This window comes from Scomber japonicus, chromosome 13 (genome assembly GCF_027409825.1).
Source record: "Scomber japonicus isolate fScoJap1 chromosome 13, fScoJap1.pri, whole genome shotgun sequence".
Lineage (NCBI taxonomy): Eukaryota > Metazoa > Chordata > Actinopteri > Scombriformes > Scombridae > Scomber > Scomber japonicus.
This window is the reverse complement of record NC_070590.1, coordinates 2,008,704-2,035,084: the sequence shown is the minus strand read 5'-3', so window position 1 is coordinate 2,035,084 and position 26,381 is coordinate 2,008,704. Positions and strand designations below refer to the sequence as shown.

The 26,381-nt window shown below is 40.3% G+C and overlaps 1 protein-coding gene across 2 annotated transcripts in view; it reads left to right on the top strand.

The window, feature by feature from the left end:
* The window catches only part of slco2b1 (solute carrier organic anion transporter family, member 2B1), a 32,123-nt gene that overhangs the window by 183 nt on the left and 5,559 nt on the right, over window positions 1-26,381 (top strand). The window contains exons 2-11 of one of the 2 annotated variants that reach the window (XM_053331190.1): window positions 5,077-5,186; window positions 5,936-6,073; window positions 6,917-7,079; window positions 7,323-7,547; window positions 9,555-9,653; window positions 17,784-17,914; window positions 22,010-22,097; window positions 22,482-22,646; window positions 23,327-23,516; window positions 24,607-24,748. In XM_053331190.1, coding sequence (XP_053187165.1) covers window positions 5,100-5,186; window positions 5,936-6,073; window positions 6,917-7,079; window positions 7,323-7,547; window positions 9,555-9,653; window positions 17,784-17,914; window positions 22,010-22,097; window positions 22,482-22,646; window positions 23,327-23,516; window positions 24,607-24,748 — 1,428 coding nt within the window. In that variant the 5' untranslated portion in view covers window positions 5,077-5,099. Of the gene's footprint in view, window positions 1-4,985; window positions 5,187-5,935; window positions 6,074-6,916; window positions 7,080-7,322; window positions 7,548-9,554; window positions 9,654-17,783; window positions 17,915-22,009; window positions 22,098-22,481; window positions 22,647-23,326; window positions 23,517-24,606; window positions 24,749-26,381 lie in introns of those variants that run through there. The other variant, XM_053331191.1, reaches the window with a different exon arrangement.

The following is a 26,381-nucleotide window of genomic DNA, read 5'->3' as shown; positions in this document are numbered from 1 at the left end:
CAAACTTAAATCAAACAGTGAAAACTTAGTGAACAGTTTGTGTAAAGGAATCAGGTTTGTTTTATTCAGTTCATGAATAAATGTTGCTTCTACTAGAGAGTTTCCATAGTATGCAACTCTCTACTTCATTCAGAGGGAAATATTCTACTTTTACTGCACCACATTTATGTGACAGCTGAGCAGAGTTATTGGTTACTTTGAAGATCAAAACTACTGAACATAAAACAGCTGAAATGAGCTTTACTTTACTGTCAGTCACAGCAGACAGACGCATGTGTCCCTGCACTCTGTAGTTAAACAAGTATTCAGATCCTTTACTTAAGTCATTGTGCATATGTTACAGCTGCAATTATCATCATTATTATATTATAGTTATCATTATTTAGATTTTATAGACAAAAACAAGTATCATCTGCAGAGTAACTGTAGTAATGGAGCAAGCTACAAAACATTACTGTAGGATCACTCCAGTAAAAGTACAACTCACACTGAATTGTTTTTTATTCTATTTTTTTTTAAAAAGGTAAAACATTGAACAGTCATTTTGTATAAGTTGGATATTGGCTCTCATGTTTAGATGATTCACAATAAAACCCAATTTCAACACTAGTTCTAATTCTACTATCAGTGAACCAAATCAAACACAAAACTAGAATCTTACGAATACTAATAAAATGTCTTCATCGTCTCTGGGGAAATATTCTCGCAGTAAGTCATGATGAGATGTGACCTCTGCGGTTTAGCAGACAGTCACAGACTCGTTCAAGTGAGATGATTTACTTTGTAGATGACTAACTGACAAATGAATTGAGTCACTCACATGAGCTACTGGTTGAAGCTGTTTGCAAAGTCTAACTTAGATAAACTCTCTTCATAACGTTTGTCTCGTTTTGTTTGGAGTCCAAGTGGCTCCAAACGAGTTTCCTCTGGAGAGTGTTTGGGCGTTAGAGTTAGAGTTAGAGTTCAGATACCAGAGGAAGCTAGGAGTAGAGCTGCTGAGGTGGAGACCCAGAACACACTGGAGGGATTACATATCTCTGCTGGTCTGCTGGTCTGGGAACAGCTTGGATCCTCCAAGAGGAGCTGATGAGCAGAACTGGAGAGAAGGAGGTCTGGGTTTCACTGCTCAGCTTGATGAGACCCGGATAAGAGACAGAGGATGGATGGTTGGATGGATGGATGGATGGATAGATGGATGCATGGATGGATGCATGGATGGATGGCCAGATGAAACTTCAGGAAGAGTTGAATGCAATATTAGATTTACTGTCCAGAACACAAGTGACCCGCGGCCGGTCTGCAGACACTGAATGACTATCTGTGACTCACACTCTGTCATACCCATCCGAGGTGGAGCTTATCTGCCCTGACTCTGACCAATCTCTCACACATGACACCAACTATGGCCGTTTTACTAGAGCTCTGATACATTCATGTCTTCATGCTGTCTGAACAGCAATGCCATCATACTGTATTGTTGGGCATTTTTAGTATAATAGTGAAATGATGATTATGCAGATACCTGGTTCATTCCCACAGTGAGTGATTATATAACTTGATCAATATGGACAATAACTGAACAGATGGAAAAATGGAAAAATCCCACAATGGAACAACTGATACTGAAACAGTGTTTGATGTGCATCCATTCATCCATCCATCCATGCATCCATCCATCATCTGTCCATCCATCCATCCATCCATCATCATCCATCCATCCACCCATCCATCCATTATCATCCATCCATCCATGCATCCATCCATCATCTATCCATCCATCCATCCATTATCATCCATCCATCCATCATCCATACATCCATCCAACCATTATCATCCATCCATCCATCATCCATACATCCATCCAACCATTATCATCCATCCATCCATTATCATCCATCCATCCATCCATCCATCCATCCATCCATCCATTATCATCCATCCATCCATCCATCCATTATCATCCATCCATCCATCCATCATCCATCCATCCATGCATCCATCCGTCCACCCATCCATCCATCTATCCATCATCCATCCATGCATCCATCCATCCATCCATTATCATCCATCCATCCATCCATCATCCATGCATCCATCCATCCATCCATTATCATCCATCCACCCATCCATCCATTATCATCCATCCATCCATCCATCCATTATCATCCATCCATGCATCCATCCATTATCATCCATCCATCCATACATTATCATCCATCCATCCATCCGTCCGTCCATCCATCCATTATCATCCATCCGTCCGTTCATCCATCCATCCATCCATGCATCCATCCATTATCATCCATCCATCCATCATCCATACATCCATGCATCCATTATCATCCATCCATCCATCATCCATACATCCATCCAACCATTATCATCCATCCATCTATTATTATCCATCCATCCATCCATCTATCCATCCATCCATCCATTATCATCATCCATCCATCATCCATACATCCATCCAACCATTATCATCCATCCATCCATTATCATCATCCATCTATGCATCCATCCATCCATCCATTATCATCCATCCATCCATTATCATCCATCCATCCATCCATCCATTATCATCCATCCATCCATCCGTCCGTCCATCCATCCATCTATCCATCATCCATCCATGCATCCATCCATCCATCCATTATCATCCATCATCCATCCATCCATCATCCATCCATCCACCATCCATCCATCTATCCATCCATCCATCCATCCATTATCATCCATCCATCTGAGCCGACCAATTTCAGTATCAGTGTCTTTATTGTCATTGGACAGAAGAAAAAATGAAAATACATAAAAAACAGCAACAAACAACATAAAAGACAAACAACCGAACAAACAGAACAAACAACAGTTAAACAGGGTAGTAAAGGGGTAGTACAGGGAGTAAAGCCACTGCATCTATGTGCACTGTCATCTTTCAAAAGTAGGAGTTGATGTGATGGATGTCTTTATTTCAGACCATTTTTCTCCAGCAGGCAGCACATGAGATGATTTGTGAGGGATTCGACCTGATTTGCGTGAGCTCACTAGAGATAAAACCCAAAATAACAACAAGCTTTCATTCTGTTGACATTCCTCCACTGATAACGAACTACTTCCTTCCAGCTTATCTTCTCTGTTAGACTCCCACTTTTTCTCTTCCTCACTGTTTTTTTCTGGTTCGCTGTTTTCTGTCTCTTTTCTGTGTCTCTAAATGTTGAATTATTTTAGTATTTAATCGTGTCTCTGATCGTACCTTCTGTTCGTCCTCTTTACGTGAAGACATTGTTTGATAATCCAAAAATACCTGCTAAATATTAATATGATATAAAACCCAACATAATGTAGAAAAAGTTAGTATTTCTGTGTAGTTTCTGACCCGGATCTCTTTCACATTAAGCTTTAGTTGGATTCCTGGTTGTTCTTGCCGTTGTCTTGGTAACATATGTCCCTCACTTTAGTTAGTAACTATTGGATGGTTTGGTTTTATTAGCTATGACACTTTTATGCAGATATTCATATTATCCTTATTGATGAACTGTAATAACTTTGGCGATCCTCTGACTTCTCCTCTAGTGCCTTGATCCAGTTCTTTGTTTGTTGTAAAGTAAAGTGTAAAACCTCATGTTGTAGCTCATACTGTAGGTGTGTCTCAGTCTGCAGACTCTTCAACTACAGCTGCAGCTTACATATCATGCTTTCTGTGTTTTTCTCTTATTTATAGCCTGTTCTGATGTTAGATAGTTGAACATAGTGTAAGAATGCAAACTGTAAGTCAAAAGTCAGAGTGTCAACCCTGCAGAGTTACCTTTACTTCCTCCTTGTGATAACAATGGATGGCCTTTGCTCACGCCTGCAAATAGACGTCTGCTCTGGTGTTTCACTCTCGTATCTCAGATTTGATTCAGCTCCAACATGCATGTACGGATGGATTTGACATTTGGAGTAAAGAAGGAGAGAAAGAAGTGAAATCCTGCTACTACAGTTAGTTCACGTAGAAGCTTCCTGAAGCCGACCAATGGCTGCATAAAGGACCAATATAAGCAGCAGCAGCAAATGAAACTAGAACCACTGCTACGTACGCCAAATAAATAAAATGCAGCAGTGCAAGTTTCTGCATTACCGTAAGAGATTCAATCACAGCAGGAAACAGAAGTGTCACTGTGATTTTATTTTAAAGAAAGGAGGTCAAACTGATCATGAGGTGTCATACCTCCGTTTGGCTTATCGTGTTACTGGAGGAAAACAATCAGATGTATTGAGCTGAATATTACATTTTATTAGAGCAGAGAGCAGCTTCGTAAAACTAACATCCAGCTAAACGCAACAACTTCCAACAGCTTCCACACATATTATGAGTGATGTAGTTTTACAGTAGAAGTTGTGGTTTAATCCCTCTCTACTCCACTACATTTATTTGCAGCAGATGAAGATTTGACACAATGGATAATATAACAGTCAAAGTACAATATTTCCCTCTGAGATGTAGAAAGTAGAAGAGCAGATGGTTATTAAAACATGAACTCAGTTAAAACTCAACCTGCCTTCATTAGTTTGAGTTGAGAGTTCAACCTTCATAAAACCTCTCTCTCTCTCTCTCTCTCTCTCTCTCTCTCTCTCTCTCTCTCTCTCTCTCTCTCTCTCTCTCTCTCTCTCTCTCTCTCTCTCTCTCTCTCTCTCTCTCTCTCTCTCTCTCTCTCTCTCTCCCACTCTCTCTCTCTCCCATTCTCTTTCCTTATTGGCTTTGACCCAAACCACATTCATCATATTGCCTAATCTTTCACTCTCTCTCTTTGTGTCAACTGTACAACACACACACACACATTATTCATGCACTCGGTTAGTCTAGAAAGTGCTGTTGTGTTGTCACAGGATGAATTCAGCTGTGGTGCATGGTGAGGGTCGGGGTGAGGGTGGGGGTTAGGGTGAGGGTGAGGGTTGGGGTTAGGGGTGAATCTGGTTCTCTGTGTTAAACAAGCAGGAAGCAATACAAGTCTGACTGCTGACTGCAGTAAATCCTCCATCAGTGTAGTTTAACTTGTGACAGACTGTTTTTACAGGCTTTGTTCTGCTCTTCAGTTTCTAGGTGTTAGAAATTAAACATGGGAGCCCGCGACCTGAACATGAACCCCGACGCTGCAGTGTCACGACCTGCCGTCCGCTGCCGGAGTCCCTTCAACAGCATCAAGGTTGGTGTTTGACATCCAAATATGAACAAAATAACTACAGCTGAGTGTATTTCTGTTGGCTTTTAACTTTTAACAAACAAAGTAATTTAACCTGCAAAATACAGGCTGGAAACAGAACAAGCAGGAATTTACACTGAACCATGATTTTATAGTTATAGCTTCCCAATTATGTGTGCCTTTTTAAGTGGTGAACACGTAGCACCAACCAGCAACATGTAGACAATTATGAATAAACGACTTGTGACTGCCGTGTAAAAAGAACGTTGTGAGGAAGAAGAACTGAGGAACTCACTTCTGATTTGTGTAAAACAGATCAGAAACTCTGTAAAGGGTTTTGACAGATGTGACATACAAACGCATGAGCCAGTTTTACTAAACAAACTTGTTTTGATTTGAGCTCTTGAGTGAAGGTTGTGGGTCATAGTTTAGTCCATCCATAGAAATCAGAATTGTCTGAGGAGTAACTTCCCATCCTGAGAGCCATCCTGGTATTGTTCCCATTGTGTAAACATTTCCCCTGAACTCATTGTGTTACCAAACTGTGATGAACTCACTTAGTTTTAAATCACTCACTTTTACTGCTTTTCAGCCTCAGTTGTTGATGCTTGTTGCTATTTCTGCATTACGTTTCTAATCAGTCAGATTTCACTCAGCACTCTTAATATGAACCTGATCTGATGAAATGTCGCACCCAGGCTTTCCTGCACTGCTTCCTGACTCTCTGATCTTTCTTCTTCTTCTGTCTGCAGTTCTTCGTGTTTTGCCACAGTTTGCTGCAGCTGGCGCAGCTGTTGGTGTCGGGCTACATGAAGAGCTCCATCTCCACCATCGAGAGACGATACGGCCTCTCCAGCCAGAAGTCTGGCCTCCTGGCTGCCTTCAACGAGGTCAGTATGGGTCAGGGTTAGCTCCTGTTCTAGTTTCTTGGCTGTAGATGAAGAAGGTGAACACATTTCCTCTGCAGTCACGTTTGTGGGTTCTTTAGTCTTTAGTCAAACCACATCTTAAAACATGACTGCTTTTTTCCACTTTCTTTACTGGATTTTCATTTTCATACTGTTTCAGTCCAGAACATTTTGAAAGACGACTAGTTCCAAAACATGTGCATATAATTTGTTGGAGTTTGTCGACCGGTGATAGGAAGGAGACACGTTTTCAAATATTTTATCCAGCTGAGCTTTGGTGTGGTGGGCCAATAGATGACGTCTGTAAAATCTGTGGAATTCCCTCTCCTAAATCTGCCACCCAAGTGGTACAACACATAGTTTAAGGGCATTGGGTGAGACCAGAGTTTGGCTCCTTTCAATGAAGAAAATGTTTCCAGGAACAAAATCAGCATTCTTAGGAAGAGCTGAGAGATCAGGAAATGAACTACGGACCAAGTTAGGAACTTGAAGGTATCTAAAAGAAAGAAATGTCCTTTAGGAAGTGAGAACGTATTAACCACACGATGCTGCAAAACATCATGGAACCGATCAGCAGGGTGGCAGCTAGCTAGTCCTTTATTAGCCCGCTGCTCACAATGAAAGGTGAGGATTAAATGGAGATTTCTGAGAGCAGCAAACACATCTGAAGGAGCAGAGGCCTGTAGAGCAGCTCAAACTGGAACATTTAGTTTGTAGAGTCATTTAATGACGACTGTATTCTCAACATGTAACCGGTTTTATAAGACTTCCTAGACCAGATTAGTGTTACATGTGATGTCATCCCTGTGTGCTGTGTGACTCCAGGTGGGGAACACGGTCCTCATTGTGTTTGTGAGTTTCCTCGGGAGTCGAGTCCACCGGCCGCGGTTCATTGGCTGCGGCGCTCTGCTGGCCTGTCTGGCCTCGCTGCTGATGGCGCTGCCGCACTTCCTGGGAGGACAGTACGACTACACCGACCGCATCAGCTGTAAGAGCAATCACACACACACACATACACACACACACACACAGTCTCAGGTCCCTCCACAGAGATAAACACATTCAATATTAACAGCATCAACTTTCCTGCAGCGCCACCTTCAGGACAAACTGATATATGATGATGATGATGATGATGATATGAAATTTGGGACATGAGGTGGAAAAGTCTGAGAGACTCTGATGTAGAAGCTGAAGCACTTAAACTGAAGCACATTATGTTTCCCAACAGCCAACAGTGATAACAGCTCCGGCCTCTGCCAATCAGAGAGCAGCGCCACCAAGTCGTCGTCCAGTCAGAGCTGCAGCCAGCAGGAGAGTCCCGCCTCCCACGTCGTTTACCCCCTGCTGCTGATGGGGCAGCTGCTGCTGGGTATCGGAGCCGTCCCCATCCAACCCTTCGGCATCTCCTACATCGATGATTACGCCAGCAGGAAGAACTCGCCGCTCTACCTCGGTACGATTTATCATCAACAGTCCAAATAAACAATACTTTATAATAAATATGAGAAACAAACATGAGATCATAGATTCACTGAGCTCAGAGAAGATGACTCACTGTTTCCCTCAAATAAAATAAAACTTGGTTGGTAAGATGATTAATTCATAAATCAGTTAAACTAGATTTAAAAGCAGGTTTGTTAAAATGTACATTTAGTATTTTGCAGCAAGACAGCATGGAGGTTACGCCCAGTTCAATATAATCAATATATTAAAAAAAGATCAATAAGAGAGATTTGAAATGACATTTGACCCATTTTATACCAAATGTAAGACTGAATGCTCACCTACAGTGTATTTAAGTGGACTTATACTAATAATGACTTCATTTAAAACATGTAAATGTTTTCTAATCTCCATGGTAACCAGATGAAATGTAATATTTAGAACAATAGTATTCCATTAGCTTTATTTAATATAAAAGTTATAATGTAAGATCATGCCAAACTAGTTGATATGGTGTTTTATTGACTATTTACTGTTTTTAAGCAAAGTTTAAACTTTTTATGGTTACTCCACTTAGACATTTTTGCCACAATCCTCTAATATATTCTCTCTAAATGGATTAAAAGCAGAAATTTGATGCTGGGTCCACAAAAAAAGAATGTGTGAAGTTATTCATACGTTTATTTTCACATTTTAACTCTTTAAATTTAAACTAAACCACATGGACACCATAAAACAACAACAGCTCATTGACTCTTATACAGACATAGTTATATCTGGGTGTGCCTGTTTGACTTCTGCTCCTCACACACCTTCACATCGCCTTCTGTTATACATAGCTATGTGAAAAATACCTCCCTACTACATTTAGAAGTTGGCATGAAAGGAATGCAGCAGCAGAGCGATGGTAAATGTGTTCACTGCTTTTTAACATAAACATTTCATTAGGCTGCATGTTTTCCACTTCACACACTTACAGACCTTCAGCTGCAGGTCAGCATCAGTCTGTGAAGAAGAGACTGACTGACTGACAGACTGACTGGACATGTGAGCAAAGTTCAAAACACTCAGAAAACAATATGACTGACGTAGAGAAGCTCACAGTTCAATGTGACAACAAAGGAGCGGCTCTGTTTCATGTCGACAGGTTGAGTCGGGAATGTTTCGGCCTCCATGGAGCGTGAAGTTTCTCGGCTTAGAGTTTACATTTTTACATTTTATTAGTTTCCTGGAAGCATGTTTTACTCCAATGAATTTTATTGGTTTCCTGGAACAATGTTTTACTCAGTAACACTTAATAATATGTCAAATGGCAGCAAATCGACCTGGAAAACCGTCACAAATCACTCTTAAACAATAATGATGTTTGATAATGTGACACCGCTGTGGTTCAGGTCAGGTTGGGTTTATCAGTGCACATTTCTATAAACTAAGGATATGTTGAGTCTCTACCTTTAAAATGTGTAATATTTAGCACATAAACATTTCTAGATGATGTGATCAGACTTTCTTATAATGAGGAGGAAGTTTGGGTGGAGCGAACCTTTAACGAGACATCTGGACATTTGCAGCTGTTTTTAACCCAAACCACGATCTGTCACCCAAACCCTGACCCAAAACATCATTATACTGCTGATAATGACCATTTAATGCTGTGTTAAATGACACACAATTAAACGTATGATATATAGACATTAAATGAATCTGTGGTTTGCAGGAAAGTACAAAGCCAACATCTTATTGTGGTGACTGATGATAATTTGGGTTCAAATGAAACATTCAACACTTCCTTCTTCTTCTTGGCAACAGTTAAAAACCATCTTGTTGTTTTTAAATCATCTGCAGCAAAATAACTATAGGTCGTTTTTTACTGGCCTGACCTTCTGACCTATGATGTCATTCTTCTTGTGATGACCGGCTGGACTGTTTTACTTTATTTTTTTCCATTTTAGAAAAACTGAACACTGACAACTGCAGTTCTTGTGATGTGTTTTTGTTTTCTTTGTGGTGTTTTTAGGCATCCTCCTCGCTGCCACCTCCATCGGCCCGGCTCTAGGCTTCATCACCGGAGCCTTCATGCAACGCTTCTACGTCGACTTTAACATATTACCTAAAGGTGAGGAGACATTTCACAGCTGAGCTTAAAGACTCTCCTTCACATCCTCAAGTAAAGCGAAGTTTATTTGTAACACTCATTTTGAAAGCGATGGGAGGATTTCCTGCACGTGGGAGTCTCTTATAGTCGTGTGATATTAATGTGATGAAGGGTCAAGTGAGCCCAAGCATGAAGTATTGTCGTTTATCCACACACTGTTTCCTCATTTCAAATATGAGTATGATGCTGTAATGTGAAACCTATCACATACACAGAAACTGATCTCGTTACAATGTGAGACTCATATTTGAAATGAGGAAACAGCGTGCGGAGAACGGATATGAATGTGGCTCATATACATGATTTAAGTTGTACTTCATGTTTGAGTTGAGACATGAAGCTGCTGTCACTGAGCACAGAGGATGATACTGTGATTCATATGTTTACACTGAGAGAGATTTAATATGCATGGAGCTGTGTACGGAAGGGTCAAACTCATTCATCCAGCTGAATACAGAAGGATGAATGAGTGTGAGTCATTCATTCATTGATCTGACAGAGGAGGAGCCTCAAACCACAAACACTGACTCCTTTTAGGGTTCACACAGACCGATCTCTCTCCGTAGCCTTCGTGGTCAGATGAAATGACCGCAGCATGTTTTCACCACAGATAGAGCCTAACTTCTAACAGATAGAGGAGAATAATCACAGCAGATAGAGAGCATGTGGTACTCCTCTACACACCAGCAGCGTAGGAGTGGATCACAGGCATCTCTGCTTGAGACCAGCCATGACTTTCACTTTATAATGCGATACTTAAGCTTTTATTTTATAGAGGTTATAATTATTATGTTTCCATAGAAAACAGTGAAAAGTTGATTGATGTTGGACATTTCCTCAGAGTATGAAAACAGAGCAGAGCTGCTGCAAATGAAGACAAAAACCGACAGAGTCAAAGAGAACAGGAAACAGGCTTTTATTCCTGCCCTCTTCTGTTAAGAGCATTTCACTCACTTGACCTTCTTGCCTAGCTGGTGTGAAGTTATTTGTCAGTTTCTTTATTGAGCTCACTTCAGCCACTCAGGACAGTTCCTCAGAAATAAAGTGAAACTATCTGACTAAATGTTGCATTATTTCCCAAAATCCTGAAAACAAAAGTGATTCAAAACTGAACAGTGTTCAAGTTTCAAGATAAGTATGAAATTGTTTCCCCACATGTGTGCAAAAATTGTGCAAGTCTAAAAAGTCTAAAACTAAGATATTTGGCTGGTACATTCATGAGTAAAGCCAAGAGATCTGGGAGCAGTGATATGAGTTTATTAACTGCAGCAGAACATGGAGCTCAAAGCTTCAGGCTGCACTTTGGTTTCAGGTATCAGCTCTCAGCTCTGTAGTGTTTGTTTAACAGGTTTTCCTTCAAGCAAACAGCTACTTCACACTCTGCTTATGTGCTTTTGTTTATGAGGGAATAAAACATGCAGCTGCAAGCAGTCAACCCGTACACACCGAGGCAGAGATAACATCAACATGAAACATTTTTGTCACAGTTAAAATTCCCACAAGAATGAGAATATGTCAAACAGATAAGAGAGTTCACAGATAACGCCTGAAGACAGAGACTAGACTCCAGTTCTTCAGCTGCAGTAAAGTGACTGAAGGAATCAACCTGTTAGAAACACTGAACCTCAGCACTGCACCTGACCACCAGGAAATATGTTCACCTGCTGCTGTCCTGTGAACTTCAGCAGGTCTCAACCTGTGAGACATGAGCCGATACTGTGACTCTGGTTTAGTTTAGTTTCATTTCCATCTATTCTACTGTACACAAATCAGCACAATAGTACACACAGTATTACAGTAAATGGCTCAGTGATAAATAAGGGTTGGTAAGCAATTCCAAAATATGTTAAAAATAGTTTTAAAAGCAGCATCAGATTGCATATTCCCGTCTACAGTACAAAGACACAATATGATCGTACTACTGACCTACATTCAGTGCTGACATGACTGATTACTCTTTAAGGTCCATTTATGCTCAACGTTAAATACGGATCCTTTGCTGTCATGGCAACAGTGAACACCACCATTATTTGAGATGAGCAAGATTAAGTCCATTAGAATTTCTAAATGTCGGTTTTGATTATTTTTCGATTAATTGCCCAGCCCTACCATTGACAGTATAGTAATCTTTAATCTTTAAAAAGTGGAGGGAAGCTTCACCAGCAGCAGTGTTGATGTAGCAGGATCAGTGTTGGTTGGACTCATATTTAAATGGATGGTGAGGATTGCTGTGATTGGTGTTTGACTGATGAGGAACATTGATTCAATCAGCGGCTGTCAGCTGATTACAACTCAGGCGATGATTTCTGTGTCTTACATGAACTAAAGGCTCATTTATGCTCAACGTTAAATACAGACTGAGCCTTCTGTCCGTGCTCTGAGTTCATTACGTCCGTATTTCTGCACGTTTCCATAAAGCTTACTGATACAGACCAAATGGAGCAGTACCACCGGAAACCATGGGGGGGCAGTGTTGCTGTCACTACTCGATACGTAGCTCTAGTGAGACATGAAGAAGAAATACAAATACAAAGCTCTGTTTCATGATGACAGATTGAGTTGGGAATGTTTCAGTCTCCATGTAGCGTGAAGCTTCTCTGCTCTGAGTTTACATTTTATTGGTTTCCTGGAACAATGTTTTACTCAGTAACACTTAATAATATGTCTAGTGGCAGCAGATTAACGAGTCACAAAAGCAAATACAACACAGACTACATAAATAAAGGACCAAACCATCACAAATGTCACAGGGTTGTGACTCACAGTGTATTGCTGGCACTACCCGATACGTAGCTCTAGTGAGACACGAAGAAGAAATAACAATGGAGGAACTTTTTGAGGAAAGGTTGTGTGAGTTGGTTAGAAACTTTAAACTTATCATTTTTGTATTTTATGCAAGAGGAACATTATCAATATCTGTTAAAGGGAGTTTTTTCTTGCCACTGTTGCCAAGTGCTGCTCATGTGGGAATGTTGGGTCTCTTTAAATGAAACCTGAAGAGTTCGGTTTAGACCTACTCTATGTGGAAAGTGCCTTGAGATAACTTTGTTGTGATTTGGCGCTATACAAATAAAGATTGATTGATAAACTTTTGACTCTGCGTTGCCCCCTGGTGGATGTATTGGTTAACATCCATGCCAACGTAAAGGACGCATGGAAGTATGTGAGCAGTGATGCTAACATCGTTTGAAACGGACGGAAACATTTTCATACGTACGTTGAGCATAAATGAGCCTTTAATGCCACGAGAGAAACTCTGGTAGTTAGAGATGTTTCTCAGGTTGTCGGCTTGTTTCATTCACTGATGCTGTAAGAAAACTACTCGATTACTTAACTTCAGTACCCAGATAGCAAAATTCTTTTGGCCCATATCTGGCCCACACCTGACATGTTCATCCGGCCCACATACAGCATGGAATGATGGCACTTGGGCGGTCCGCTCATGTCCGCCAAAAGTGGGCCATAACCAAGCCATCACAATGCCAGATGTCAACCAAAAACACACCAAATAAACCAGTTCGGCCAAGACTGGCCCAAATATGTTTCAACAAAGGTGGGCCAAGTATGTTTCCTTATATGTGGGCCTCTTTAGGCTCACATCCGGATTAGTCATTGCCATACTTGCCATATTTCGGCCAAAGATGGGCCATATTCGTTTGTGATATTTGGCCCAAATGTAGCATTTACTACATGGGCCAGTTTAGGTTCACGTCTGTTTTGTCCGGGCCAGAAGAATGCCTACAGTGCCGGATCATTGCCTCAAGTGGCCCACATTCGCATGCTATCTGGGTAACCTTTAAAGTAAGAGACTGAGAACAGAAGTCGCCGACCAGCCAACAGGGATCTTTATTGATGACACAGCCAAACACTGCACATCACTACACATCAATGAAACATCAACATCAGAATAGTAAGACAGCAAAACAGCGCCACCCTCACACCTCTCCAGACTTTTATACTGTCTTTGACTCCTCCTTACAAGGAGTTGGTGAAATCAACATGGTGAAAACAACTCCATATAAGGCCTGTTGCGACATCCCCAAACTGACCTTTCGCCTTTTCTTGTTCTTTTCACATTTCACTTATGATACACACATATCTGCCTCTACAATGCTTTACATGAAAAGGCTGAACAGATATCTGAGAACTTATTGAGGTTATTTATCCAGTAAATCACAGTGATGCTGCTGTCGTGGTTTCAGAGCTCGTTTATGAAGACATGATGGTGGCATTCATATATATCTTTGTGTCTTTGGTTGTCAACAAGTTTCTGTTACGCCAGAAGTTTGATTTCAGAACATTTTTAATATGCTTTTAAACAGCCAGCGATGAATCCAAGATAAACATTTCATTAATCATTTGACCACCTACGTAAATGTTGAGACGTTGACATCATTTTGTTTTCTTAGAAGTACGTGGTGATTGTTCAGGGTTAGCAGGATGAGACAGAGTCATCAGCATACATCAACATCTCCACGCTCTCACAGTCAGCAGCAGGTTGTTGATGTCATTGCTGAGGATTGAGTCTTGCGTAAACACTCAGATGAGATTTGATCCTTTATAATTACACAGTGGGAACGGTCGCGGTATGAGGTAACATCCAGACTCATGTCAGGACTGGTATGAGAACGACACCTGCATCCTTACTTTCACTTATTAAACATCTTCATCTCAATATTTCAACAATCGGTTATCAAAATAATAAGCGATTCATTTAATAGTCAACAACTAATTGATTAACCCTCCTATTGTGCTCACGGGTCAAATTGACCCCATCTCTTTTGACTGTTCCTTCCTTCCTTCCTTCCTTCCTTCTCTCCTTCCTTCCTTCCTTCCTTCCTCATTCCTTCTTTCCTCTCCTTACTTCCTTCCTCTTTTCCTTCCTCTTTCCTCCTTTCCTTTTTTCCTCACTTCCTTCCTCTTTCCTCCCTTCCTTCCTTCCTTCCTTCCTCATTTCCTTTCTTCCTTCCTTCCTCCCTTCCTTCCTTCCTTCTTTCCTCCTTTCCTCCCTTCCTCATTTCCTTCTTTCCCCACTTCGTTCCTTCCTCTTTCCTTCCTTCCTTTGTTCCTTCCTCATTTTGTTCCTTTGTTCCTTCCTTCCTTCCTTCCTTCTTTCCTCCTTTCCTCCCTTCCTCATTTCCTTCTTTCCCCACTTCGTTCCTTCCTCTTTCCTTCCTTCCTTTGTTCCTTCCTCATTTTGTTCCTTCCTTCCTTCCTTCCTTCCTTCCTTCTTTCCTCCTTTCCTCCCTTCCTCATTTCCTTCTTTCCCCACTTCGTTCCTTCCTCTTTCCTTCCTTCCTTTGTTCCTTCCTCATATTGTTCCTTTGTTCCTTCCTTCCTTCCTTCCTTCTTTCCTCCTTTCCTCCCTTCCTCATTTCCTTCTTTCCCCACTTCGTTCCTTCCTCTTTCCTTCCTTCCTTTGTTCTTTCCTCATTTTGTTCCTTCCTTCCTTCCTTCCTTGACCTGAGCACAAAAGGAGAGTTAAATACTGAATCTTCGCAGGTATACATGTTTGCTTTAGTGTCACATATCGGCATGTCCTCTGTGAACGAGTGATACCAATAAGACTTCTAACATCTGTGCCTCGTAAATGAAAATCATGAGCTCTATAATATTTGCTATATTTTTATATTAATAACTAATAATTATTCTTGACAGAGTTGCAGCTTCATTCGTCAACTTTCTCCTTCAATAAATCAGTTTTACTTTGAGCAACTGTAAATGTATATGACAGAAGCTCATACAACAACACAGATGATGATATAAATAAACAAATCACAAATCTCCAAAAAAACACCTTGTTTTGGATTCACAAGTGAAACTAAAACTTGTCGGTCCAGTGTGTGATAGTAGATAGTTTAGTAACGCTGTGTGATAGATGACAGTGTTTGTTTGATCAGCTTGTCTTCATGCAGGAAGCAGACGTGCAGCAGCAAGCAGTCGACCCTCACACACACACACACACACAGACAGAAACCAGAACGCCACCACAGCTATCTGAAACAACCCTCCATTTTAAAGAGAAAGAGAAAAACATACATGAATGCAGAATCCACAGCAGACATTTTGTTACTGTAGAAAAAAGCTCAGCTGCTTAATAACGAGGTAATCACGAGAAGAGTGGAGAGAAATGTAAAACACTGACATAGAGGATAAACAGGAAGGAAAATAGATGAATGAATATTGTAATATTCTTCTATTATCTGTCATCTTTATCCTAAGGTCTACAGTACCATACCATAAAAGAACTGGAGTCATGATGTCACTTCCTGTTTAGCCTCTGTTCCCTCAGTTGGGGAGTAACTAGTGAAATGTAACATCATTATGTCATTTAATTATAAAATAAATGTAGTGTAATCTGTAAAATGTGTATTTGTTAGACAAAGAGAGCTTTTCATTATGTTCGTGTGTGTGTCCGTGTGTGTGTGTGTGTGTGTGTGTGTGTGTGTGTGTGTGTGTGTGTGTGTGTGTATGTGTGTGTTTGTGTGTTTGTTGTGAGGACATTATATCCAATCCTTGTTTGTTCAGATCAGTTCAGTTGTTTTAGTATTAAGACGTAGTTCAGGGTGTAGATCAGACCTATCAGTTAATCCTGGGAACACTTGGACTCCTCCACATGTGAGACTCAGCAGTACGAACATGTTTAGATTTGGATAAAGGATTGATCGGTTATTTTGCCACCAAACTGGTTTTTGTTTGTAGACATGAACTAGGTCACGACTAATTAACCCAACCATTGTTTGTGTGACTCACGAACGTCAGAGATTAGTTTTATTGGCTGATTTCGACATCCAGCTTGGCAAGAAGAGAAACATGCGGACTCTAAAGCCAACCGTTCAAACTGATGCATGACATTCTGACAGGGACGGAAAACGTTTAATAATCCGTCAAATGTTTTGTTGTGTGAAATGTCACTTAGACATTTTTACCATAATCCTCTAATATATTCTCTCTAAATGGATTAAAAGCAGAAATTTGATGCTGGGTCCACAAAAAAAGAATGTGTGAAGTTATTCATACGTTTATTTTCACATTTTAACCCTTTAAATTTAAACTAAACCTCATGGAGACTAAAAACCCATCACTGACCCTTATACAGCCTTTGTGAGCGAAGGCGGAAGTAGTGTGACTTTCTCATTGAACCACGATCGACAACTTTCCCAAACTTTAGACATGCCAACCTGCCGCAGGCCGCTTTTCACCACTCTTCGGTGTGTTCCTGGCGTAATGCTGTTAATCATGCGACTCCAGTTTCCAGTAATTCGTACCATGCACAGTTCTCAGAGCCTGATACTAATACTGGGAAGTTCAAATGTTCCAGTTGTCACAGTACACTTAAGTCCTGGACTTCTAAATGCATCAAGTTTTTTGGGGGTTTTATGTTTTAAAGCAGGACACTCTAACCAGATGTGTGTGTATCAGTAAGGCTGTTAAATGCTTTATGCTTCATTATCCTCCCAAAATGTTGGGCTGTATGCTCCATTAGACCGTCACACTGTTGCACTGAGTTGTTCACATGAAAAATTCTTGCTTTTAAAGTCCATATAAAGTAAGAATAAATATGTGTTCTGAGTTTGACATACCAGAAAAGTGTGTTGTTAACCACCCTGCCAAATTTGAATGATTAATGATGATGAAATTAGGCTTCACAGTTGTGTAAAAATCAGCCTCTTTCTCTGCTCCCAAACGCTGAAACCCCGCCCCCTACCAAGTGTCACCTGTCAATCAAAGTCACCACCTCTACCAGAAACATGGACGCTACATCGGAGAGCTTTCTGCTGCTAGTTTGGTGGCTAACTCAGCGGCTAGCTCGTTGGCTAGCTCAGCTAGCTGGCTAACTGTAGACTGTAGTAGTAGTAGTAGTGTGTGCTGAATGTATTTCTACCTCTACAGCAGCAGGGGCGGGTTTATGCTAATCCTAGCTCCACAATTCAAATCTAAATGGTTGAAATGCTTTTTACACTTTTTTAGAAATACATTTATGACCTATTTAATGTGTTTAGAAGAAAATGTCTGAATTCACTTTACACGGTCTTTAAATGTTCTTCAGTTTGTGTTTGGTGGCTGATTTGTGTTGTGTTGTGTTTCCAGATGAGATCAAGTTGGACCATAAGGATCTGCGCTGGGTGGGAGCTTGGTGGCTCGGCTTCCTGGTGGCGTCCTGCCTGCTCTTCCTCACCGCGCTGCCTTACCTCTTCTTCCCCAGAAATATGCCCAAAGAGGTGAGTCCAGAACAAGCATCAATTATCTCAACTTGAGACTGAAGTGTGTAAAAGTGCCACAAACGGCCACCAGCTGCTCCAACTGACTCCCATTCAACGAGTCAATCATTGTCATTCTGGTCCGATCTCTAAATACAGGCTCTCTAATCAGTGTGCTGCTGGTCTGCTGATTTTGGAAAGTATTGTTCTGTTTATAAAATATGAAGATTTATAGAGGCTTTATCTGGTGTGTGGGTGTTTGGCTCACCTGCTGCTCAGACACTGAATCAGAGCACTGTCTCAATATTGCTCTAAGTTTAATCTTGACAACAACACCGGTCCTGATAGCAGGTTGGCTCCAGTACGAACCAGTAGGTGACATCACACCTCGTCTGTGGTCAGGGTCCCAAAAACCTGTTGGAAAGCTTGTAGTGGAGGTCGGTGTTCTTTTGTCATTTATGGACATTTATTTCTGTCTGGGAAAGGAAGGATGGAGTCGTGTCGGTGCGGTCTCACTTCTCCACTTTCAGTCTGATTTCCTCTTTAACATCCAGACGAGCAGCTGTGAGTCCTTTGCAGCCTCTCAGAGTTTAGTACTGTTTATGTACAAAATGAATAATCTGACAATATATGGCAGCCTGCGTGACTGATATAGACCATAAACCTTTAAATGAAGGGGATTAAAAACATTGTAGGGTACAAAGGTTTCTCTGTCGTTACTGTGATATAATGTTGATTTGAATATTTTAAGATTGACTCACAGAAGAAGAACTCTGACGTCTGTTTTAATGTGTTTATTGCTTCATTTAAAGCAACATCATATAGGCAGAAATCTGTGTACAGACAGTTTATCTTTATTATAACCTCTGATAACGAACAGCTGTCACCCTTAGACCAGGACTGATATTTCTTTCTGTTTGTGAACGAACTGAATCAGCTGTTTTTAAAAATATCTTGAATTGTTTTTCACCCAAAAAGACAGAATCAACATTAAAGGTCTAGTTTAGTATTGCGATGCTTATTCACTGAGTCAGATGTTCATATTGAGTCTCATGTCTGAACATCTTAGCTCAGCATAAAGAAAGGAAACAGCTGATCTGGCTCAGTCTGAAGAATCCACCGTCCATCACCTTTAAAGCTCAATCCTTAACTCATTCTGTCTCATTTAATTCACACAAAAATCACAAATGTGCAGCTTTACTGGCTCTAAACAGTTTGCAGGCGACCAGCGGAGAGTTCAGGAAGCTATCAGTGCAGCCAAGAAGTATTCTGACTCAACAATGATCCTTTCACAATGTGCTGTTTGTAGGCTACTGATAACATTCATTGATCTTCTAGTGTGAGTTAAAGCAGCAGTCAGGTTTTCCTCCTGTTCATACTGACATTAAAAGATCTCCTTTAAATGTGCTTTCAATGTAAAGTGATGGATGATAATTTCATTTAGGAAATCCTGTGAATTCGTCCTTTAAACAGTGAAACTCTTATAACTTCAGACGGAGACATGCAAACTGATTCCTTCTGGTTTCTATCTGTATGTTAAGTTAAGATATCCAGATGTTGGCTGCAGCTTCACATTTACTCTACAGATATGAGCGTGGTAATAATCCAAACATTTCACCCTCTGACTGAATAAAGTACCTGTAAATCCTCTGTGTGTTATTGTTATAACAATAATAAATATTAGAAGGTTCAACGTGATCTGCATCAAATTTAGCAAAGTGTCAGACCATGAAATAGATAATTTAAGACTTGATCCTCAGGAGTCAGTTACAGCAGCTGTTCTTCACTTCATAAAGTCAGTGTTTAAAAGTGTAGATTTATGAATATGCAGAAATCTATGTTACAAATCTAGATGTTACTTAGAGATGAATTGTTACTAAATATTTACAGCTTCTAACTGTGGAACCGTTGCTAAGCTAACTGTTGCTAAGCTAACTGTTGCTAAGCTAACTGACAAAACTAAACATTAGCATCTGACTCAGCGCTGTACAATTCACAAGAAAAAACATAAGTTTAGGCTTTTTAATAAAGGACCAAACAGCATTGAAATGAGTTCACCAGTTTGAAAGTGACTGATAAATAGTTCTAGTTAATAACGTGGTGAAGATAAGGTGTTGGTGCTCACTCCAGCAGGACTCTCTCAGTGTGTTTTGGCAGCGTCGCCCCAAAAACAAACACAAAGTTCAGCTCAGTGAGTTGTTTTCTATCTGAGAGCTGAAGCAGCAGGACAATCTCATCACTTCCACTTTAAAACATGAGCTGTGTGTCAGAGATCTACAAGTATAAACACTTCAGACTCAGCCTGGTTTGGTTTAATGAGTTTTATCTTCAGTTAAAGTCACAAAGTTTAAAGATCACTGAAGGTTAAACACTGAGCTCAGTAAAGTCACTGAAGTATGATTTAAATGTTCTCCTACTGTTTTATACTTTAACTCTGCTACATGTCAGAGGAAAGTTTTATACTTTCAACTCTACTTTTATATTTTATAGATAAACTACTACGCTTTACAATAAGACTACATTTATAATGTATTTATAAATGCTTGTAAGTGAGTTATAATTCCCAAAAAGGAGCCTTATTGTAAAGTGTAAAGCATGTGTTAATAATTCATTAGTAAACTGTGATGTTTTTACACACTTTACAATCAAGGCTTCTTTTTAGTCTTGAAGAGAATCTACTGAACAAACAATGGAAACTAAGAATACAGATAAATACAGTATCACTATGGGCTCACTGAGTTATAATATCAGCTTATTAATGATTCAGAAAGAGTTCAACCTCATTAACAAGCCAATTATAAACTATTCACAAAGCCTTGATAAGAGGAGACTTATTGTAAAACATATGATACATGTTCACATCAATGAATCAAATATTACATACAAGAATGATAGATTTAACACTTATAGATATATAAATAAATATATGTATAAAGCCATTTTGCATTACGAGTACTTTTACTTTTCATACTTTAAATACATTTTGCTGACGATACTTTTGAATGCAGGACTTATATTTGTAATTGAGTCTTTTTTGATTGTGCAACTTTTATCAAAGTAAAGGATCTGATGAGTCGACTACGTTCCTCAAATATGAATAAAAATATAAAGTAAGATTCTTTCGTTTGACCTGATTGTGAAAATGAAAGCGCTTTGGCTTCATGTACTGGCAGCTCTTGAGCGTTTTACTCCCGGAGGTCACATCATACTAAAGATCACCCTGGCAGCTTCTCAGCACATTGTTTCAACTCCGTTAAAGAAAACATTTTCCAGCTGAGGTTTTTAATAACGGAGCCAAAAACGCCTCCACACACACCGACTGACCTGGCTCACTTCACGTCATTTCACTGGAACTACTCGTAAACTACTAGTAAAGATCTACATCCATTGGTCACCATGGTTACAATCAGTGTAAAAGGTGTTTACTGGCAGGGTTATTTCAGCAGTATGACATCATTTAAAAGACATCGTGGGTCTAATTGTTTGATTGTACTGTCGGAGGAGGAGTGAAAGATAACGACGTTCATAGTGTTGCATCGTTCTGAAGAGATGAAAGGTGACAGAAATAGGTCGAGTCGTGGCTCCTTTCAATCATGACGGGAAGTGTTTGTGTGACGGACAGAAGCTAAGCTGGCCGAGCATCAGATAAGCAGATCTGATCGGTGGCTGAATCTCTAACCTTCACCTCACACATGCTGCCAAGAAAACACAGAAATCAGCTGATCTCCGTTCCGCCTCTGACCTGCCGACATGTTTGGAATGAAGCGAATGATAGTGATGCATGACCGTCTGATTTAAAGCTCATATCTACATGCTGTTATCTCCTCTCAGGTCAACTTTTAAAATCTAAGCATCACGGTGTTGATCAGGTGGCGTGTGTCAGACTGTCTTCAGTGTTTTGACCTACATCATTTCTGTTCCCAGACACCTCGGCAGCAATATGAAGTGAAATGTAAACAGCGCTTCATAACACAAACCACCACCCGCTCTGGTTTATGTAAAGAGTGTCACAGAGCTGGGACTGTAAACCTCTCCAGCATGCAGGGCCTCACCAGACTGCAGACTCAGAGAAAAACCATGTGCAGCATGTGATGTTGTGTTTCTATGTTTGTGAAGGATGCTGCAGACGAAGTGGAGTCCAAACCGGACTGTAAGCAGCAGACTGACACACCACAGCAACTCTCTCTGCTTCAGTTCCTCAAAAGTAAGTCCTCTTTTCCTCTTCTGCTTCCTGTTTGTCTGATGTGGCTGCACCAGAGAAACTGAGCAGGGGTCACTGTGTTTCATCAGGACTCTAACATATTCATGCTGGACTCGTTCAGAGCTTCTTAAAGATCCTCTGCAGATGTTTTTATATCACATCCTCTCACTCCCTCAAACATCCAGGATCTTTAAATGTATTAATGTTTTTCACAGAAATCATCAAATGTTTCATGTATGCATTGCATCATGGGAGAACAGTATCAACAGCACACTCAACAAACTTGTATAGAAACTATTTAACATGGGAGAAGTGTATTCAGTCTTTGTGGGTAACATTTGGGGTCATTTGTGTGAAGAGGTCTGACTGTCCTCCGCTGTCCGTCAGGTTTTCCTAGCATCGCTCTGCGGACGCTGCGGAGTCCCATCTACCTGCTGGTGGTTCTGGCGCAGGTGAACCTGGCAGCGCTGCTGGCCGGCCTCGCCACCTTCATGGCCAAGTTCATCGAGAGGCAGTTCACTCAGTCCATCTCCTTTTCCACCATGATGATCGGTGAGAGTCTGTGAATCTGTGGTTTTCTTCCCACAGCAGGAACGATCTCAAGTTACATGAAGTTAAAACGATGGTTCGGTGTAACTTCGACCTAGCGTCATATGCACCATGAGGTCTATCTAACCACCACCTCAGCCCCTTTTTTTATTTGGTCTGAAAATAATTTAGTTAGATCCATCAGCTGAATGTCTTAGTACAGGCGCTAACGGGACCACCAGTGTATCTGGTAAATGACCCCACTAATAAAAAATAACACTTACCTGATGGCTTTTACTCTGCTGCTAATGCTAAAGCCGGTATTTCGACGATGTTTCCAGCTTTAGCATTAGCAGCAGAGTAAAAGCCATCAGGTAAGTGTTATTTTAATAAACTCCTGGTGTACTTACAAACTTTCCAATACATGGATTTATGAGTAAAGAGCCTATTTGTACTACTGTAGAAGTTTGATAACAGTCCAGACATTATTAGTGGGGTCATTTACCAGATACACTGGTGGTCAGACATTCAGCTGATGGATCTAACGCTACTAATTTGCGACCAAATGAAAATAAACAGCTGAGGCGGTGTTTAGATAGACCTCATGGTGCATATATATGACGGTAGGTCAAAAATAAGCCGAACCATGGCTTCACCAGCTAAGATGAAAGGTGACTGAATCTTCTGTGCTTTATGTATCTCAGGAGCAGTGAGCATCCCGCTGGCCGTGCTGGGAACCGTCCTCGGAGGAGCTCTGATGCGGAGGTTGAATCTTTCGGTCAGCGGTGCCAGTAAGTTGTGCACCATGGCCATCCTGCTCTGCATGATGTCCGCTCTGCCGCTGCTGTTCATCGGCTGCCCCACACAGAAGGTGGCTGGAGTCTTTCCTCCCGGGTAACTACACCTTCACGGTTTACACTGACAGGACACTGATGTTACCACCGATACAGAAATACATTTTACTGATGAAACTCAACAATCTTTACACATTAACCCTAACCCAATAGAAATGAATAACAGAACTCATTTCACCACAGACTGAAAATTGGAAACTCAATTCACTAGTGACATAAATGCTGTTGCATCTGTGTCACTATCTTATTTTTAACCCTTTATAGGACACTCATAGGAAGGAAGGAAGGAAGGAAGGAAGGAAGGAAGGAAGGAAGGAAGGAAGGAAGGAAAGGAAGGAAGGAAAGGAAGGAAGGATGGAGGAAAGAAGGAAGGAAGGAAGGTAGGGGGGAGGAAAGAAAGAGAGAAGGAGAGAGGGAGGAAGGGAAGAAAGAAGGAAGGAAGGAAGAAGAAAGGGGGATGGAAGAAGGAAAGAAGGAAGGGAGGAGAGAAGGAGGGAGGGAGGAAGAACAGATGGAAGGAAGGAAATGAAGGAAGGAAGGACGGAGGAAGGAAAGAAGGAAGGGAATAGAGAAGAAGTGAGGGAGGAAGGACAGATGGAAGGAAGGACAGAGGAAATAAGGAACGAGGGAGGGAGAAAGGAAAAGAGGAAGGGAAGAAAGAAGGCAGGGAGGAAGGAAAGGAAGGAAGGAAAGAAAGAAAGGAGGAAGGAAGGAAGGAAGGAAGAAAGGAAGGAAGGATATTTTGGGATATTTACAGAAGTTACCAAATATAATTATTTGCCCAATAAAGGAGTAAGATAATAATAATAATGCATTTTATTTAAAGGAGCATTTCAAAGCACTCAAGGTCACCTTACAAGGCACATATAACACAACAACAGAACATTAAACAATATGAATCAGGTGACATTTAGAGCAAAGATAAAGAATAAATATGAATGTGACTACAAAGTGCTTTAGTACAATAAATAAACAAGAATGAAGATTACATAGTTAGTGTGAGACAGAGTATGCCACTCTGAATAGGAACGTTTTCAAGGTACATTTCCTTCTTTGAACGTTTTCTTAACCCTAACCCTTAAATGTTGAAGTTGATTTAAGGTTAATTTGAGGTATGTTTGTGTTTGCAGCTCTAACGCGTCGTGCAGCACTGCCTGTCATTGCTCTAAGGAGGCGTTTAATCCGGTCTGTGGATCAGACGGAGTGGAGTTCAGGTCTCCCTGCCACGCTGGATGTATCGGCATGGAAACGGACGCTAACAACAAAATCGTGGTAAGAAATATTTTAGCGTCATACTTTAACATTTTATCATTTTAATCACCTTTAAGCCATCACTCACTCTGACTAATACTTCATAAAAACTCATTTAGTGTCAGGAACTGTCTGTGCTGTAGATTTATATTCATGTGGTGCAGCAACAAGGAAACGTCAGCTTTCTATTTGAGCGCTGCCAGTTCTCATTTACTGTGCGAGTGCTCGGCTTTCTTTGTAAAGTGGATGACATCACAGCCTGTTTGTCTCATTCAGTGCTTCAGGCAGCAGAGACTGTGTTCGTCTCCTCCTCGACTTCAACTCATCCACATACTAACATACAAACCATCAACTACTTTTACACAAACAAACAAACCCGGCTTCTTCTTCTTGAGCATCTTCATAACTTCAGACACTTTTGTCTGTGGGAGCAGTCTGAAGTTAAACAGGCACATTAATATGCAGAGATACGTAATAAAGCTCTCTGTCTAATTCACAGATAGTCCAGTGACTAAAAGCTGCAGGGAACTATTGAAATCAAAGGGATTACGTTCATTTAGGGTCATAATTATTAACTGGGTTTGTAAAATATCAGAAAACAGTGAAAAATATCGATCAATATTTTCCAAAGTCCAAGTCAGAATCTAAAATGTCTTGTTTTGTGCACAAACCAGAAATACTCAGTTTACTGCCATAGATGACGAGGGGTGGGGTGGGGGGGGTTCTTAGAAAACGATTTGTCAATTAGTGGCAGCTTTATATATATATTTATTTACGAGCATGTCATATCGGTGAAGTCATCTTATTCTGTGATTCCCTGGAAGGAAGCGCTCGCTGCCTGCTGCCTTCTGCCTTCTGCCTGCTGCTTGCTGCTTGCTGCTTGCTGTCTGCTGCCTGCTGTCTGCGGCCTGCGTGGCTTCTCAGGAAAATTAAATGATGAAAGCAGATCTGTTACCTAACTTTGTCCAACAATGAAAACACAGACGTGTTTCATTAGAAATAAGACAGCATCAGCCAACAAGCTTCAAGTCTGGAGAATTACTTTTCTTTTTCTTTTGTTAAGAAAAGAAAGATATAACTTTCATATATAATAAATAGTGTTTATTAAAGCATTCATCAGGGACCAATATAAACTTTTCTACTTTTCACTAAATAATTATTCAATAACTAATAATAAATAAATAATAAACATATTTACCATTTAAAATAAGTTATTGTTTAATTGTTCAAATAACAATTCATTTCATTTCATAGTTAGAAATAGTTTTATGTTTCCAACACTGAGGTTGTCTCTTTGTTTTAGGGTTGTTAGGGTTTTATTATGTTGTGTAATTAACAAACCATTTAATGCTTTTGTGTGACATTAAATAATAATACTATAATTAATTTATTATTATCTGAGATGCAACTTCTGTTAATTCCTGTAAGAAAAATCTTCAGACTCATTTTGTCGCTGGCTGTCAGTAGAGATTACTGAAACTTTACTGATTTCTTTTAATCAGATTCCTTTTATATCCTCCTCACTATACTTTAATTGTTAATTATGTGAATTGCATTGTGTGTATAAAAGGTTTATTAAAATAGAGTTAACATTATTATTTTTGTAATTACACTAACAGAGTTTGATCAGCAGATGAACCAGTGTGGGCTTGTT